We start from the raw sequence: 18,443 nt of genomic DNA, 5'->3' as shown, positions 1-18,443 counted from the left end.
GAGGGCTGGGTCAAGATCCTCTCTGTTCTCATGGACTCCACGGCACAAAGGACAGATGTGGTATCGGTGCTGAAAATGGATATTTTTAGATTGGTGCTGATCAGGCTACTTTTCCAGTGCTCCTCCACTCAGTGGAAGTTATTTGTTACTTTTGTTTCTCAGTACTTGTCCTCTGGCAGGGTGTCATCACCTCTTCTAATGTTTCTCCATCTAAGGATTACTTTTGGGCCATTAATAGCCACAGATTTAATCTTCTCCTCATTGATAAACAAACTAATTTGTTCTGCTGTGTCTGCTAATAGCTGTTTCTAGGAACTAATAACAGCTCTTAGGTGCTATTTTCTTCTTTACCTTCTCCAAAAAACATGTGGCTGCTAATATTTTCATTGGGTTAAAAGAAGCATAGCTGTTTTTAACGTCTCTATTTATAACCTTGCATATGCTCTTCCCAAAGTGGATGGGAAAGATTTTGGGAGCTTTACTCTGGAGATCATTAAATTTGGTTTAGCTTACTTGAGTAGCTGCACTTGTGGAGAGGTTTGAGCCTGCAGAGGCCGGCGGGACTTGAACAAGGTGCAGCCAAACTAATTTGCAAATTCAGTGGTCCCTGGTGAGCTGGGCTTGCCAAAGGTCACCATTTCCCTGTGAGAGGCATTATGTACTCAGGAGGGGTGGCCAGAGGGTTTGAGCCTCAGGAGGCTGTTCTAAGAGCTACAGCACACTTGGGAACCTCCCTTGTTCTCTAAGGAAAGCTACTGGCTATTTGGAATTGCCAATTGCATCTTCTGCCAGTGAGCTGCATCTCCAGGGGTGTGCCTGTGCTCACAGCCCTCTCTGTTTTTCGCAGCCAGCCCAGAGCTGATGGGAACTGAGGGGTCAGACCTGCTTGGCTACACTGAGCTTTGGGACACCCTCTGCTGTTTTACAAACCCATCACTTGTGGTCTAAGCAGCAGGATAATGTCCCTAGCCTGGAAAATTGTGAAGTCCACAGTCCAGCAGGAGCATCTTGCTTGAGCCTGGTGGCCAGTGGGGCAATGGGGGTGGCTCACAGGGCCACCAGCCAGGCAGCCGCCCAGATTAGTTTATGGAAGCAGCTGAGATTACTTGTATCAAAGCGAGCACCCCCCTGCTCTGCTTGCACAATGCCCCTCTGAAGCAAGGGCATCTCTCATTGTGAGACAACCGATAAGCCAAAGCCTCACCCTTTGCTACAGCAGCCCCTTCTCTCCCCAAGGCGACGTACCTTTGCAGGCATCTTTGCAAGTATTCCCAGAATTAATCCCCCTCCTTAGTGCCAGGTTCACCTCCCTACCCTTCATCTCATACCCGTGCCACTGCACACGTGCTTGGACACATCCCTGAGGGCAAAGCAGCTGGAAACCACATGGAAACAAGTTTGCTCCCATATGGGAGCACCAAGGACGCTGGTCATCCCCAAAGCCTGCTCTTGGGAGTGCACACCAGTCAGGGTATTTGGGACTGTGCTCCAGCAGGCTTCTGGCACAGTGCAGATGAGCACTGGGGCTATTTGCTTCAAAAGCCACTGAATTCACCCCACAGGGAAGAGGAGCCATGTGATCACTGCTGTGTGGATCCCTGCTGCTCCTCTGGGAAACGCACGCAGGCATGGGAAGGACAGTGGCAGTGACCACAGGGCATCAGAGCATCAAGGGGGACGTGGGTGGCATTTTGGGGTCCCTGAGTGCTAAGAACTCACTTGCCTCCAGCCCTGACCTTTGCTGTCACTAAGATTTGCACAAACTTGTAATTGTTAACTAGTTCCCCTGTAGTGGGCTTGTTATTTTTTTGGGACAGGGTTTGAAAATGCGAGACATCTACAGTAGTAAAGATTTTATTGTGCTGGCAGCAGACTGTAAAACTCGATTACATGACACTGGGGATTGCCTAAACCTTGTTCCCACTGATGCAACTGCTCAGGCTTGGGGGGGATGTGAGGAAGGGAGGTGGTTTTGAGTCACGTCTGGAGGTGCTTTAGCATGAAGGGCAGGAGCAGCCCACTCCCACCCAGCCAAGTGAGCCCAATGTGGGCCTGAGGATCTGGGTGGATCACAGGAGCCATGTACAGCTGAAACAATGGATGAGTGCTTGGCCCATCACTGCCTAATGACATGAAAATCATGGGGAAGCCCAGCCTGGAAGGAGTAAGCTGAGATTTTTCTGTAGAAAAAGCTTTTTCATCTAGAAATGGGCTCCCCTGTTGGCCCCCTCTCTCAGTTCACTGCTGACACGGGAGTTTTCCCTCTAAGACAAAACTTTCCGCAGTTTGTATCCGTTTTATATCCATTTATATGACTGCTAGCATTTTTCATATTCCAGAGGACCATTTATGGTAATAAAATACGTTTTCCAATAAATAATCAAAGTGATCATATTTTGGAAGGGGAAAAAAATCGTAGTAGGAAACTTTGGGAAAAAAAATTGGCCTGTGCTGAACATAGAGCCAGCATGATATCTTTTTTCCTTCCAATAAATCTTCTGGCTTATTTCTGTACCCAAACTACTGTGAGCCAAGAGGAATTCCTGAACGCTCGGATACAGTCAGCCCTTCCCCTGCTGCGGCATGCTGCAGGAATGCCACAAGCTTTTTGAAGCTACCTCCAGGATTTGGTTAGCCAAGAGTAAGAGAAGCATGAGGATAAGAACATGGCACTTTCAAAGCAAAAGAAAGCAGCTTCTTTTGTGACATCTGTGGTGCAAGCCTCAGGGAAGGGGAGAGTCCGGCAGAGAAGCTGCCTAGAAGGGAGACAATAGTGGATGGAGGAGTCTCCTTACAAAGTCCGTCAATAAAACTGGAGTTCAGGTGAGCTCAGGTAACACTCAAAAGTGCAAGCAGGAAAGCCCTAAATGGCAAATTTCAGCATGTGATTAACCTGGGGAACACCCTGCTCAGGAGCCTTTCCAAGGCAATCACTTGACTGAGGTCTGTTGAACCTGGAGCAGTTGAAACTGCAGCCAGCAGTGCCTGATGACTGCAGGCAAATGATTGCCAAGGGGATCTGGAGGGCAATTCTGATGGTTGTCCTCTCTGTGTGAGATTCCAGGTGCAAGGTCCGTGCTCTGGAGGAAGCATGAGTCAGACAAGACTTCTGCTCTTGGCTCTGGCAACCTACTTCAGTTGGGGTAAAATGCCAGGTTTTATCCTATGCAGCTGCTAATTCCCCACTAATTTACCCAGAAGTAAGAAGGTCTCAGTAAGTGAATTCCCTGAACTCCTATCTTACTGAAACCTGAGCCCCTCTCCATGGGTATACCACTAGGTCATTCAAGTACATCTAATATCTTTTTTGAGGGGAAGAGAGGCAGAGATAGTGTTACACATTGTGCAGAAATGCTATTAGCTGTAGTTGAGCATCACAACTTGGATTTATTAGCAGGGGGCTGAGAGACCTACATGGCAGGGGATGTAACTGATAACCTTGTCTTGCATCCGTTTGAGCAAATGGGTCCTGTCCCTGTGTGCTCATCAGAGATTTAGCACTTCTCACGAGCTTTTTTGCAATCACAGTCGTTTAGCAAACATATGATACTTCACACTCGCAGCCGTGACAGGGGCATATGGCACTTCCTACCTCCTAAATGTTGATGGATGGAATTGCTTTGACTATTCAAGGAATCAAAGGCCTGGTTTGAATCTCAAGGCCTTGCATTGATTTCAGTGAACTCCCTTCTGATTTGTCCTGTGTATGGAGAATCGGGCTTATTTTAAGTTAAACAAGCAAGAGACTTCAAACATATGAAAATGTCTCCTACTCAGTGGTCCCAAGCACTTGCAGTCTCAAAAGTCAGAGCAATGATCTCATTGAAGTTTGAAGATGATCTCACCCCCAGCATTTAAAATGGGCCTTTTCAGGGAGAAAAAAAAAAATGAAAGGAGAAAAGTATATATTAAGCAGAAAAAAGTACAAGCTCGCTATTGGTGGCAGAAATGTTGAGCACAAAGGTACTCAAAAATTGGATAATGTTGTGAAAAAGAACAAGAGCCAGCTCTGTTGGCAAAATCAGATCCATAAAAGCCAGTGGACCATTACTGACCCACCATCTATCTTCTTTTAAAAGCAAATTTACCAGCCAGAATGTAGATAATCAGATATCTTCTGGTTTTCACTGGGATTAAACAGAAATGTTTCTTGGTGGTGAAGACACCATTTTGGAGAGAGCCCCAGAGAGAAGAGCTGAGATATTCAAAGCTCCCAGCTGCACATGGCAGAGACTGAGCCTTTACTCTGCTTAATCCCAAACAGGAATTTGAAGGGACAGGTGAAAGAGGGAACTTGCCTTTCAGTGGGAGAAGGGGAAAGGCTTATTTTTTTTTTTTTTTTTTCACAGACACAATTTCAAATGCTCAAACTCTGGTCCTGTGCTGAGCCAAAATGACCACCCAAGGTCTCCTGCAAAATGCAGATGTTATTCCTCCCCCTGCCCAAGCTGTGGACGCGTGTCTCTCGCTGTGCACCGCGTGGCCAGTGAGCCTGAGCACAATAATGTGTTTTCCTTCTCCTAACACCTGACAGGAGCATGATTTCACCAACCACTTGGTCCCACTACTGCGTACTTTCCAAGGTGATATAAATCAAACAGATTAACATGTTTGCTTTTAATTTTACATTTTAGAAGCAGCTGTTGAACCACCTCAATGCCAACAGTGTCTATTGCCAGCATCAGTGTCATTAGTAGTCATTGCAGCAGTAATAGCACCATTATCTCCTGCTAAAAGGGTCACTGATGGCTTGGGACAGAGCTTCGGTGAAGTGAAAAGAGCAGACTAAATGAGATGGAAACTGCAAACCGTTTGCTTCTATCTTAACTTGCATAAAGGCCTGTGGATGCTACGCAAAGGGAAATTAATTTGCACAAGTAGCAAAAATTTTGGCTGTAGTGTCATCAAGGAGGAGGAGCTCTTGGTAGCTCTTGTGTCACTTGGGCTAACGTAAAGCATATAAATATGGGAAAGAGAGAATGGGGACATTACTACCAACCATCTTCATCCCTCAGAGTGAACTTCTCTCCATCTCTTGCTGCCACCTCTTGGGTAAGTTGGATTGCTTCCCTTTTACTTTCTACCTGTTGTGCAGACCTGTCTTCTTAAGTTGAAGCAGGCAGTGACAATTGTGGCTTGTTGACCCAAGAAAATGAGGCCTCCTTAGGTCTTTGAGGACATTGGGCTGGTTTTGGGCCATCATCACACATTACATCCCCTTCTGAATGGGCAGAGAGGGTTTTTCCTCTTAAGGGGTCTGCTGATCATGGCTCTCCAGGGCATGTACACTATAGGGATTGGTGGGATGGTTCTGCCAGCCTTTTGAGGCAAGACAGAAGGGAGCCTGAGACTGATGGAGCATGGAGATGGAGATGGACCTATGGTTATAGTCAGTAGTCATTTACTGTCATTTACTTGTAAATCCTGGTGCAGAAAGCTCTCCTTCCTTCTCAAACTAGAAGGCCTGTCTCCTACTTTGGTCTCATTTCCTTGCCAGAGGAGCTGAAAGATGCAGGATGCTTGATTACTACCTATTTTTGTCTCCTAGACTTTCCTGTGTCTCCTCTGCCTCTTAACCCTAGGCCTCAGCCTGCCCACCATGGCTCTCTGGATCCAATCTCTGCCTCTCCTGGCCCTCCTGGCCCTCTCTGGCCCTGGGAGCAGCCATGCAGCTGTCAACCAGCACCTTTGTGGCTCCCATTTGGTGGAAGCTCTGTACCTGGTGTGTGGGGAGCGAGGCTTCTTCTACCAACCCAAAGCCCGACGGGATGTTGAGCAGCCTCTAGGTAAGTCAGGCTGACCATGCAAGAGATGCAACAACCAGCTATCTCTGACAGTGACACCAGGAATGTTCTTCGTGGGGAATGCCAGGAATACCTTTGGCATACCGACAGCATCACATTGCCAGTGAAAAGCTCTTCAGGTTAAAAAGGCAGATGAGAGGGCAGGCAGGGAGAGAGGATTTATGAGACAAAAGGAATTGTGCCTGAAAGCTCAAACTCATCTATTTAGTTGCATGGTTGTTACACCAGCCTGGGAGTATTCATAGAAAATAAGGTGGGAGGAACTCAAGAAGCCTCTTTCTGCCTCAAGACAGGATCAACTGTCCCCATTCTATTTCTTAGCCATGTTTGTCTCGTATGTTCATTAAAACCTCCAGAGAGAAAGCTTCCTCTGCCTTCTGGAGATGCCCATTCCCAAGCTTAACTGACCTTCTTCTTGAGTGCTTCTTCCCAATATCTAACCTGAACATCCCTTGCTGTAAATTATTTCTTGTCTTCTCAATAGTGGACATGGGGAAGAGCCTAGTCCTTTCATCTTTATGGTTGCTTTTCAAAATATTTGATTACTGTTTCCATGTCTAGTTTTGACCTCTCGTCAGCTACACAACCCTACTGCCTTCCTAGGTCATATTTTCTAGATCTCTAAACATGCAACTCTGCATTTGTCCACATCTTTGCTGGCTGGTGAGGCCTGGAGAAGCACATTGAACATTCTGTCTCCCAAGCTTCTAATCAAGACTGTGAATAGATGAAGAGACCCCTGTCCAAATTGCATCCATTTCAATCCTCTCATTTCAAGATCGACCTTCACTTAACATCCCCGTACTACAATACATCTCTCCCACCATCTGTCTTCCCATCACATACTGTTTTCATTCATATCCAATTCCCTCTCCTGTGTATGTAACCATCCTGTGAAATAGTCTTTGTAAGGTGAAACAAGATAATGCCCTAGCAGAGGGTTTGCCCATGAATTGTTTGGGATGTCATTTGCCCATTCTCTGATTATTGTTTTCTGGAGACCACCACTAATGGATTGGAGGTTTCATTCGCCAAACTACCTAAATACTGTACAGAGAATTTTAATTTTGCCAACAAGAATGCAAGTATTTGAGGATTTTCTACCTTTTTTTTCAGGACTTTTGCCTGAGCCACCACCTCTTTGTCACACAATCTGGTTATGTTTACAGTCTGCTCACAGCTGGCTTGAAGGATGAAGACAAGTAAATCATGAAACTTTGACTAGCTATTTCCTCTTCTACTTAACATTGGACCAAATTTTTCCCAAATTTCCCTTCTAGCACACTAGCATAATGATTTTGTGTTACTCTTGTGCCTTGTTCATCATTGCCTCATGCTTTGGGGGCTTGGGGATTTTGCATCTTGTACTGTTCTTGTATTGCCCTAGAAACCACATCTCATTCTCACTTTCCAGACATTTTCTCTTTGCTGTTAAGGGCACTTTTCTTCCTGCAGGAAAAACTCACTGATTTATTTGCCATTTTCCATATTTTCATTGGGCAGCTAAAACCTGAACAGATATGTGCACAAGTTTTCAAGTTCTCACCAGCAAATAATCATTCTGTTGAATGTTATCTATGTCCAAATACCCTTATTTATCGTTGCTTCTAAAAACTTGCCCCCAGCTGTGAACACAGACACACACAAAGGCTTTTTGCTGTCAGCTTGGGGCTATATCCAGGCAGCCAACTGAATCAGGCTGTTCAGGAACAGCTGGGAAATGCACCCAGTCTCAGAACTGGACTGTCCCTGCAATCCCGTGAACATCCCAGTTGTCTGCCCAGGCTCCCAAGAGAGTGGGTAACTGCCTAAAGGGCTCTGCAGTCCCAAATTCTTCTCTATAGAGCAGACAATCCCATTTTTACATCTCACTTACTAGTTGCTCACCCCAGGGAGGGCTCAGGATTTTTCTTCTTCTCCACACAGCTTCCCCAATAAAGCCCCTGTATCCCTTTATCCCTCATACTGTTCATAGTCACTCAACTTGGCATCTTCTGAACACCACAGGATCATTTTGGGAGAGAAACCAGGGGGAGCCTGAAGGTGCTACAAGCAGCATCAACCTGGGGAAACCTGTGCAACTTCCTTCCCATTTTCCAGCCAACTCTGGATTAAAAATCTGGTGCCTGCTAAGGGGGTGTCTGAAGGGCTCAAGAGCCAGGGCTGATGCTGTATGATGTCCCACAACTTCTCTTCTTCTCCCCTGCAGTGAGCGGTCCCTTGCATGGTGAGCTGGGAGAGCTGCCCTTCCAGCAGGAGGAGTTTGAGAAAGTGAAGCGAGGGATTGTTGAGCAATGCTGCCACAACACCTGCTCCCTCTACCAATTGGAGAACTACTGCAATTAGCAGCAGGGCTGGCGCTGGGGAGCTCATGGGCCGTGGGCAGAAACATGCACTTATGCTACTGCACCTTCAAAGCAATTGAATAAATGTTGTGGATCTATTGGAAGGACTGTGCTGGTTCATGTGTCCACATCTTTTTGTCTGCTTTAGAGTGTCAATGTCCATGCTTGGGTAAATCACTTTTCAGCCATCGCTTCAGATTATCTTTCTGCCACACGAATGAACTCCGTGGGAGCGAGGGAGGGGAAGGGTATTACACAGCTTTGGAGCAGGTATATGGAGCATCCGGCGCACCCAGTGCTTGGAGAACCAGAAGGAGAAGGCAGAGAGGTTTGAACAAGACTTCTCTTGCTAAGGAAACATTACATCTGTAACAATGTCATGCTGATCAACTTCCTGCAGTTCACAGCCCAAATATAGCCAGGCAGCTGGAGACTGAACTTCCTCAGCTACATAATGGAAACAGTAAAGATTAGGCAAAGAATTATGTCACCTATTCATTGTACTCAGAAAAATCATGGATGACCACCATGGCCAAATCAGAAAGTGTGTCTGGTTCCTACTTGTGCTTGTGGGAAGCCCAGGGAGAGTCTCTGCTGTGGGATGTGCTTGTTGTTCACAAGGATATCACAAGCCATGTACTGAAAGTAGATTTAATCCAAGAAGGAGTTTTGAATCTATTGGCCATGTGCTGGGCAGTATCCTTGCTCCTGGTGCTGCAATTCTCTTTCAAATATCTGGTCCCAAAATTGCCTCTTTCTGTGAGGAATATCTGCCCAGCAGTGCCAGCTGGCCAGAGTGTCCCAGAGTGAAGGGAAGGGCTGTGTTCCCTCTGCCGAGCGACTCCCGTGACAGCCTACTGAAAGCCATGCAGAGGGGCTCTGCGGGATGGGCTCAGCCTTGCAGAGGTGACAGCAGCAGCCAGGGCTGCATTTTGCTGGTGACAGATTTTGAAAGTTGGTCTGAGAGGAGCCTGTGGTTTTAACAGCCTCATTTCCCAAACCAGTTCCAACTGCCTCCAGTGGAGCTGCACAGATGGAAGCTGCCATCTCATCCCTGCCAGGATGCATTACTCCCAATCCTATCACAAGCACAAAACTGGCCAAACCACTACAAACTGAAAGGCTGGAAGAGCAGCTGGATGAGCTGCTGAAAAGAAGATACAGACACAAAAAAATGGAATCAGAAAGCACTCATGATTCCCCATGGTGACTTCACATACAAATTCCCTTGATGCAGCCAAAAGCCCAAGACAGGGGCCTCCTCCTGCAGGTGCCACACCAGTGCTGCAGTGCTACTCAGCCAGTCCTGCTCTCCCTGATTACCTTTTCATCCCTCACCCTCACCCTTTCTGCTGGGCCTCACTGAGTATTCACAGCAGCAGAGCTTTTAACTCCAACAAGCAGCTTCAGGCCAAAATCATGTGGTTATGAAAGCACAGCAAGATATATTCTGTTCCTGAGCTACTTGGCTCCCACCAAATCTCACAGTGTATAGCTCCAGTGGTTTCTAGAGAGGACTCCCTAGAAGCAATTCTCCTACCTGTCCTGGTGAACCATGAGATCTGGACAAGTGTTACTGGGAAAAAAAAAAAAAAAAAAAAAAAAAAAAAAAAAAAAAAAAAAAAAAAAAAAAAAGCAGCAGAGCTATTGCTCATTTTAAGGCCAGCAACACATTCAGGCATGCAGCCAAGCACCAGCAATGCCATCCATCCAGGAGATACCACCCTGATCCAAAAGGCAGATGTTCAGGTCTGCTTGGACGTTCTTGAGGGAAAGGACAACCAGCCATGGTGGTTCTTCCATCTGGCACAGCCCTGTTTATCTGCTGGTACTCCTGCCTTGGCAGCGATGCTCTGCTCGGGTGAGGACAGCTCTTCAGAGATGCCCAGCTCATTTCCTACCCTCTGCCATTGTTTGGTCTGATCCTTTGTTTGTTTGCTTTTTCTGAATGCTCTCAATTAGGACTTGTTGGGAAATTGCAAATGCCACTTTTTCTGCTGGAAAATGTTGATTCATCAAGTCAGCACACCCCGCAGGACCGGACTGGTTTTAGCAAGGCAGGGTTTGAAAGAATGAAGGGACATAGAAGGTTTAGGTGATGCTCTTCATCCTCTGCATCCAGTTGCCCAAGACCACAAGCCATCACCAGGCTCTGGGCTACCCAAGGGTGGATGCTTTTGCTTCTGCTGAAGGATTCCAGAATGTGACCACCCAGGTCAGGGAAGGACAGATGGCCCCATGTCCAAGCTGTCTGAGCTCTCTGCAGAGACATGAAGGTGCTGTTGCATCCTTCTTCCCCAAAGCAAGAGCTGTCCTGGAGATGAGTAGCCTATGGTGAGCTACACTGCTCTCCAGGAGAAAATAATGCATCAATTTTAAAACTGTAGAAAGCCAAAAAAAAAAAAAAAAAAAGTTACACACTTTTGCTTTCCAGAACTGAAAATAGCATAAAGGGCCAGTTCTTCACTTTTTAAAAGCTGCAGTAAGGTGAAGGCCAAAGGAGAACAAAGGTACTTTTTCCCTTTTTTCTGGAACTCCAGGGAAGAAAGCTTGAAGGCAACTCTATGCATTTGCCACAAAGGAGCACATGGATCCCTGGTTTGCAAACGTGCTGCTGCTGGCTTGCTGACCCTGTGTTGTGGCAGGACAGGCAGCTTTAGCCCCCTACCCCACCCAAACCCAAGAGTGGGTGTCCTAAAAGTCCTTCCCGACATCTTTAATGGTGGTCCAGGATGGAATTTCTTTATAAAGCCTCCCTCAAGTCCTTGTGCCCTTGCCCAGATCATTCCCTGTTCTCAGATATGCTTGGGACATGCCAGATCTTATTAATTCATGCAGGAGAAATGATTCAAGGACAGGGAATGCCTCATCCATTGACCTCCCTCCCTGCTTCTCCTCTTGCCAGGCTTTGCATTGTGATCTTTGGGAAGCAAATGCATCCAGTCCCCTTTATTCTGACTCAGCAGTTGCTCTGAAGTGATTTTTGCGGTAGCGGTGGGGCATCATGCCTGACTAAAATATCTTGGCTCTGCTACTTTTGCAACAAACTTCCAAAGGTCTCATGCTCGTGGTGGAGGGCAATTTGAAGAGAATGCAAATAAAGGCTTTGGTTCATTCATGCTTCTTGAATAGAGAATAGAAAGCTGAGCCGCAGAGAGGATTGCAAGGCAAATTCTTTGGGCTGCTGAGTTGTTAACACTGCCTAGAAAAGAAAGGACCTAAGTGTCCCCTGTCTGCCACGTGCACGAACCCTCATCCAAAAGGGCAGCGCTACGGTTTCGAGAAAAAGGGGGTGATATGCACAGAAATGGGAATGAGGGGAGCCTCTGCAGGGCACTGGCCATTGGGGTCCCTGGTGGCTGGGGATCAGATCATGTCCTCCAGGTTGCTGGATGGGCTCTGCTGCTCCAGCTTGCCTGGAGAGGAAGGGAAGGCTGCCACTTTCCCAGAGCTAATCCAACTGTATTATTTCCTTTCCAGGAAACCACAGATAGAGAGCTCTCTGTTACTCTGGGAATTTAAGAGATCCACTTTAAGAAATAGTCAGACTATATTTTGGGATTTATTTATTTTTAACCATCTTATCAGCATTTTGGGAAATTTTAAACCTGCTTACAGCCTCTCTCCTTATCTGCAGAGTGATTCCTAATAACAGACTTACAGCAATGACTTGAGTTGGAAAGCATGCACTGAGCAGATTCAGTGTTAAGACCTCAAATTCACTCTGGTTTAGACCAACCTCACCAAAGACACCCATCTTGAACAAAACATAGCCTTTCTTCCTTCTCCTTTCACTCTGGGCAGGAGGAAAACTTTAGGTCAGGCTATAAATTGATCTGGAAAGTCACTGCCAGTGCATTGTCGCTGGCTGAATTATTCCTGCATGCTGTGGGGAGGAAGGAGGCTGGTTTTTTCCAAGCCCAATGCCAGGCTGGCTCTCACATGCCCCCCAGTCCTGTTGGGCAGAGCAGGCAGGAGCAGATCCAGGACAATAACGGGAAGCGAAGCAAGCCCGTAGGAGCACACAAGGAAATGATCTGAGCTTCAATCATTTCCCTCCTTCCCTCAATCCTTTCCCTCCATTCCCAGTCATCTTCAGGACTGTTCCTCCAACCTCCTTTCTGTTGCTGAAAAGAGACAGCCAAAATACCACCTTTTTTTTTTTTTTTTTTTTTTTTTTTTTTTTTTTTTTTTTTCCATGTGTGGTACATGCCAGGAGTGCCAGGATCTGCAGAATGCATGTGGTTTCTCACAGTAAAATTTCCCCCAAATATTTTCAGATTTTGGAAGAAAACGGATAACAGAAATAAATTTGGCTTTTGATCTCCAGGTTGTTGTCTGTTGCCGTTTGGGCTTTGTAATGCTGGATTTTGGCAGTGCAGATGTTTTACATAAGTGCCAACTTCTGAAATGTAACTTTTTGTCAGAAAATAATGCAGCTTCCTCTTTTCTAATCAGAAAACGGAAAATCAAGTATAAATGACACCACCCACCCTATACTGATGATAAACTATTCTGTGGAAGTTTCAATGGAAAAAATTCTACCCTTTTTTCCCCTTATCAGAAACCTCCTCCACTTTGGAGACTGAGACCCAGCAGGGTCCTGGCTCTGCAGACTTGCCTGCCAGTGGGTCTTGCACACCCAAGTTTCAAGCTTTTTCTATGTGTTTTGGGAGATTTTTTAAAAAACTTATCCCAAATAAATGTTGTCTCGGCCCCTGGGCTTCTACTGATTTCAGTGGCGAGAAAAAGAAATCACCAAGTGAAAAAGACCTAGCCAAAGCACATCCAGGTTGCACACCACAGCCTACTCCTCTCCTGCTTCTGGAGTTGTTTTTTTCAGTACATCTGCAGCCTAAACCTGGCCACATTTTTTCTAAAAGCTGGCACCTTGTATAAAAATAATGAATTTCAACCCCAAATAAGGGAAAAAAACCTGCCCCATGAAATTCTGATGAAATGTGGAGAGATTGTTTTTCAGTCCTAGTCCTGGTGCAGATGTTCTGAGGCAGGTGTCCGGTGTGCAAACCTGTGCTCCCACAGCATTTTGGCTCACCAAACCATGGGTGCTTCTCTCAGGTGTGGGAGCTGTGACAGGGAGGAGATGAGGTCACTCTTCAGTCCCTGTATCCAGGGTGCAGAGGTGCAGAGGGGTCATCTGGCACAGCCTGGCTTATGCCTTAAGCCTGTGGGAGGACCACCAAAGGCTGAAGTCCCTCTTGCTAAGCACTCCTCCAGCGGCAGCTCCTTTGCCCTGAAAGATCCCTGACCTCACCTCAGGAAGAGTGAGCAGCACTGAGCACTGACATCATGCCCATTTTTCCTTTATGGCTTAGACTACAGAGCCTGCATGTCATTCTCAGGATGCTTGCCCTTCCTCACCCTGTGGAGCTGTTGCTTTGACTGCCCCGTTTCTCTGTGCATCCCATTTAAGAACACAGAACTGGGAGTAACTTCCAAGCCAGTTGCCTTGTACCTTGCTAACCTCACATCACTGCTTTCTTCATCTCCAAAAAGACTTTAACATCCCAATTTCTCCCTTTAGCCTGTGTGAAGTTTTAGTACCTGGAACCTTTCCTGATGAATTCATCCTCTCCTGTCGGGCTTCACAGTCCTTACAACCTGGAAAAGATCCCGAGGTTTCATATATCTGTTCAGAGCGAAGCGATTATCCGTGCCTCTGTCACTGATATAGGGCAACACAAAAATGTTGGGAATCTGTTAAAGCCAGATTCCTGCGACGGCTTTCCCTTCTCCTGCAGTCCCAGCTGCTGCCAGGGGATGGAGCGCAGGTCAGCCCACAGCTGGATCCGCACCCCTGCCTGCAGCTGCCTGGCAGCACCGTCCCGGGCAGGGCACGGTGGCACGGCCACCAGGGACCCGCAAAAATAGGCGAGAAAAACTGATAAATACAGAGCGTGTTGGAGAGGAACTCCCTGGAGATGTGATACTGGAGTAAGGCTTTGCACCGAGGCCACGGGACCAGCAGAGCTGGGGCAGCAAGGGGATGGCTGGAGCAATGAAAACAGCCTGCCTGTCAACCCACAGGCTGCTCCTGGCTTGGCCAGAGACCCGCAGTGAGGATGGGCTGGGTCGCCGATGCTGCTCTTGCTCTTCTCTCTGTTTAAAGGCTGTTTTCCTTCAAGGAAGATTTAGGTTGTCTTTCTGAGCCTCCTTGGAGCTGGGACTGCCAGCCTGGCTCTCACAGTCCAGGGCACCCTCAGCACCAGTTCGTTGTCACCCTGGAGCCCACCTCCTTTCTGTGCACTCTGCCCAATATTTCCTCTGATGTAGCAGAGACCTATGAGCCGTTTTGGGTTGTGTGGGCCTGTGTTTTCAAGTCACAAATCACCTTTTTGAGCAGACCATGGTTTAGGTCTGCGGTAACTTCCAGCTGCAAAGAGCCTGTGCTGTGCAGCAACACCCTGGGCTCTTGAGGCTCGCCCTGTCACTGAAGGGCTGCCAGAGCATAGATACCTATCCTGCATTAAATATTACAGACTCAAAGTGGGACATCTCCCCACCCAGCTTTGCCACAGGGCTGGTGCTCAAATCCTCACTCCCACACATCACATTTTATGGGATCACGGTCCTCATCCTTGGCCATGACACAGCTTTGACCAGCTACTCTGCTGTTGGGGACAGCCATGGCCCCAGCCAGCACCTCCTCATGGGGGATGAGGCCCTAATGAGGGTTATGAAATGATGCTACAGCCAGCAGAGGGAGTGCTCAGAGCTTCAGGCTGCACAGGGACAGCTTGGGAAGTGCCAAGAAAATGTACTAAACCCAAGGTGGGAGTGATGGGGTGCTGAAACAGAGGTTCTCCCTGGCTCAGCTGCCAGCCTGGTGAGGTTCAGGATGGGGAAATGGATCTGCCATGAGCCCTCCTGGAAACCTCAGGTATTGGATGAGCCAGAGATGAGGATCCACAATAAGAGACATGCCTGAGCTTCTTAGACTTGAGGAATTTTGCAGAGCCTATTCTAAACTGCCAAGTGAAATGCTCCCATTCATTTAGTTCTGGCTTTGGGCTCTTAACTTTGGGCCCTGGGCTTTCCAAATGAAGTCGTTGCTGCATCTCAATTAGTAAGGAGACATTCCTATAGCATTTTATTTCCAAAGCAATTGTCCTTGTGCCTCACCTAGGTGCTGGAATCAGGAGGCAGTCTGTGGGTTGGGAGTTGTGGAAAGCTTAGGCTTGGCTCTGCCCACCAAACAGATATTTTAAGCAGATCTTCATTTGATTTTAGGCCAAACAGAGCAATTTATAATAGTTTAGTGAATTAAAGACTTAACATCTAGCAATGTCTGTAACAGTCTCTTAAATCATTCTCCAGGAAATACCTCAGTGGTGGTGGGGGCTCTCCACTCACACACAGTTTTAGAAATATAATTACTTTCCCAAATGCACACCATCAAAGACTCATGCCAGCTCCTTTCCTAACCATGTGGATTCCCCAGACTTTTAAATGAAGGCCTTTCAAGCACCAATGGGCAATTTTGCAACTGTCTCTAAGCAGATCAATAACTAAAAGCAATGTAATGAAGTCAGGTGTCTCTGGATTGTGTTAGGACAAGCCCATGACAGGATTCAGATGTGGATGAGATAAATGCCATTAAATCACTTGCAGGGTAAGGTTTAAGTGGGGAAAGCCTGGCAGTGAGTGTTGGGAAGGTGTTGTGCATGGTGAGATCCACCGTGGGCTGATTAACGCTGCATGCAAACCCTATTGCAAGCCTGATAAAAGACAATGGGACACATTTTCACCATTAAATACATCAGGGATGAAAGGGACCTGGGAGCTGGGGGAAGAAGCAGAAAAGAGCATAAGGAATGACCTGACCTGCCTGAAACTTGCCTTTCTACCGGAGAGCAAGGAAGCTTGCTCTACATATCTGAAAAAAAAAGTTGAGAGAGACTTGGTGGCAACCAAGATGGTGGTTCTGAGAAGGGTCCTGATGGTGCACAGTGGCCAAATGCCTTCTGAGATTTAATGTCTAGAAGGTGAAGTTAAGCCCATCTGGACTGGAGTGACGTTTGGTGGGCAAGAGGCAACTACTCAGAGGGATAGTCCAGCTATCAAGAGGAAAGATTTGAAGGGTTTGAATCACTGGAAGATGACACATGTTCAGTGGAACAGAGCCAAGGCCAGAGGACATCTCTGCTTGAAATCCTCCCCTTTTGCAGCCATACCCCATTACAGCTGAGATGGGGCAGTGGGCCATGCCACCAGCCCAGACAACCTGTTGATCTTACTATTGCCTTCTCAAAGCCAGGATCAAATGAGGAGAATAAATCCATAGCAAGGAAATGCTTCCTCCTACCTGCATTTGCTTTCCAATTCAATCTTCCTCCCTGGTCAGGAGAAATTTCATGCAGCTCTGCAGCAGAAGACACTGTCTGTCCCACAAACTCTGTCATGTGCTGTGAGTTGGTCCCAGCTTTTAGGTGGAGATGCCTTGACCCAAGAGAGCCTGGTATTTCCAGGTTACAGTTACTCAAAATAAGTCTGAGAGGAAAGACAGCCCTTGCTTATGATGTGGATGACTCCATCAAAAGCTGAGCCTGTCTCCCAGCAAACTGGGACTGGGAAGCCTTCATGAAGATGGAAAGGCCAGTCCTGTGATAGGTTCAGTGAAGGAATAGGAAAAAAAGGCAATGCAAAATGGCTCAAGCAGTGATTCATTTGGACTTTCATTATGATTAACTTGAAATCAGCAAGGTTTTGTCAGCAAATCCATTTTATATATGAACAGCCCTCTAAAATCAGTCTTAGATGGTAATATCCTTCGCATGTGCTACTGCAAATCCCCTTTTTGACAACCCCCGATGGCTGGTGCAGAGGCAGGAGAAAACTCCGTCCTGCAGAGTGGTGGGAACTCTGATGTGGGGTCTTTCCCCTTGACTGCCACACCCTGGCCCTGCAACCTGTGCTGCAAACCATTTCATTCAGATTTTATGTCTGAATACCAAAGAGAGCATCCTCTGGGCAGCCCAGCAGAGCTGTGGGCTCCAGCTTGGGCACTCACTGGGGCACAGTGAGGTTCAACACACCAGGGCTTTCCTGACAGAAACTTCTCATCAGGGCTGCAGGTCTCCCAGCTTCATGGCAGAGCTATTCTTCCCCACTCCATCTGGGAGTTGGGGCTTGCATGCTTTGCTTTACCTTTCTGACAAAGTCACAAACGGCAGCAGGGAGGCAGAGTTCAGGAGCAGCCTGTGGGGGTGAGGGTTGTCTGTCAGAGAGCCCTGGAGCAGCCTGCATTATGAAAAAAAGGCAGTGTCTGGGAGACTGGCTCCCCACAGCCTCTGCTGTGGCCACACCAGAGAAGAGGCAGGTGGGAAAGCAGATGCTGTTTGGGTAAATCTGTGTCAGCAGTGTCTTCTCAGGCAGGTGCTGAACATTGGAGCCAGGTAGAGCACAGCGAGGTTGAACCAAGTGAAGTGCCCACACTCCGTGGCCCTCTGTGTTTGGTCTGAGTGGCTCTTGCAGCCTCCTGTACCACCACCTCCCACCCCATGCCTAACTCTATGCCTGGAGCAGCTGGATTTGGGATGCACAGATGCTGCAGACTGCAAGGGAGCTCCATCCACCATCTGGGCTTAAGACCTCAGGAGATTCTTGCCCCCATCAGATGGTCTTGCAAAAGCACCTCAGGATCAATCCTGGTGCTGGCAACCGGTGAGCAGAGAGAGATAGGACACAGAGGCTGGCATGTTGGTAAACAGAGGCCATGTGGTAGTGGCAGGGATAAGAGCAGCCCACGAGATGGGAATCACCACCAAAACCCTCCAAGCATGGTGGAAGTGGCTTCCTCAGCCCCAGCTTTCTCGGTGGCTTTGTGCAGGTCACGTAGCCCACTTGCAAACTATCACCGTTCCCTGGATCTCACCCCCCCATGGGTTACCCAATCAGCCAGGGCAGACCCTTCAAAGCAGTTACTGAAGCTCAAGGGCTGTTTTCCATTTTATTGCAGGGATCTGGTGCTGTTTCCACTCTGATGACCAGAACCTGGCTTCAGCCATGGCTATCCTGGCAGAATCATGCCCAGAAAAGCACGCTTAATTTAAAAGCCAAGTGCCAACATCCCAAACTGGTTGTTTAGACTAAATGAAAGGTTTTCAGGAAAAAAATCAGTCTGACTTAAATTCCACCCCCCTTCCCCAGGAGATTACTCCCTATCTGGTTGCCTCCCGAAGGTGGGAGCAAAGGCTTAGCAGTGAGTCATCTTTTACTTTGTATACCCCAGCAGTGCTATTACTGCTCTCATGTGGGTCTCTGGGAACGGCGA

At 47.4% G+C, this 18,443-nt stretch overlaps 2 protein-coding genes across 2 annotated transcripts in view; one reads left to right on the top strand and one right to left on the bottom strand.

Annotated features, from left to right (window-relative positions):
• Positions 1–1,076, bottom strand: part of TSSC4 (tumor suppressing subtransferable candidate 4) — a 175,152-nt gene extending 174,076 nt beyond the window's left edge. The window contains exon 1 of the mRNA XM_068193968.1: positions 1,060–1,076. The gene's annotated coding sequence lies outside the window, so the exon portion shown is untranslated. The remainder of the gene's footprint in view (positions 1–1,059) is intronic.
• A 2,828-nt stretch (positions 1,077–3,904) lies between these two features.
• On the top strand, positions 3,905–8,253 carry INS (insulin). The gene is made up of 3 exons (XM_068194978.1): positions 3,905–5,052; positions 5,583–5,786; positions 8,014–8,253. The coding sequence occupies exons 1-3, from the start codon at positions 4,980–4,982 to the stop codon at positions 8,148–8,150; spliced, it is 414 nt and encodes a 137-aa protein (XP_068051079.1). The 5' UTR covers positions 3,905–4,979; the 3' UTR covers positions 8,151–8,253.
• The last annotated feature ends 10,190 nt before the right edge of the window (positions 8,254–18,443 follow it).

Source organism: Anomalospiza imberbis, chromosome 6, assembly GCF_031753505.1.
Source record: "Anomalospiza imberbis isolate Cuckoo-Finch-1a 21T00152 chromosome 6, ASM3175350v1, whole genome shotgun sequence".
NCBI lineage: Eukaryota > Metazoa > Chordata > Aves > Passeriformes > Viduidae > Anomalospiza > Anomalospiza imberbis.
Note: the sequence above shows the minus strand (reverse complement) of the source record. Positions and strands in the feature narration are given on the sequence as shown.

What these genes read in the sequence shown, in the direction of transcription:
- INS (XM_068194978.1), top strand. Translation starts at nt 4,980, where the DNA reads ATGGGGACATTACTACCAACCATCTTCATCCCTCAGAGTGAACTTCTC. An exon ending in CTCTTGCTGCCACCTCTTGG is followed by an intron (nt 5,053 to 5,582) that starts GTAAGTTGGATT and finishes TCTTAACCCTAG; the next exon opens with GCCTCAGCCTGCCCACCATG. An exon ending in GGATGTTGAGCAGCCTCTAG is followed by an intron (nt 5,787 to 8,013) that starts GTAAGTCAGGCT and finishes TCTCCCCTGCAG; the next exon opens with TGAGCGGTCCCTTGCATGGT.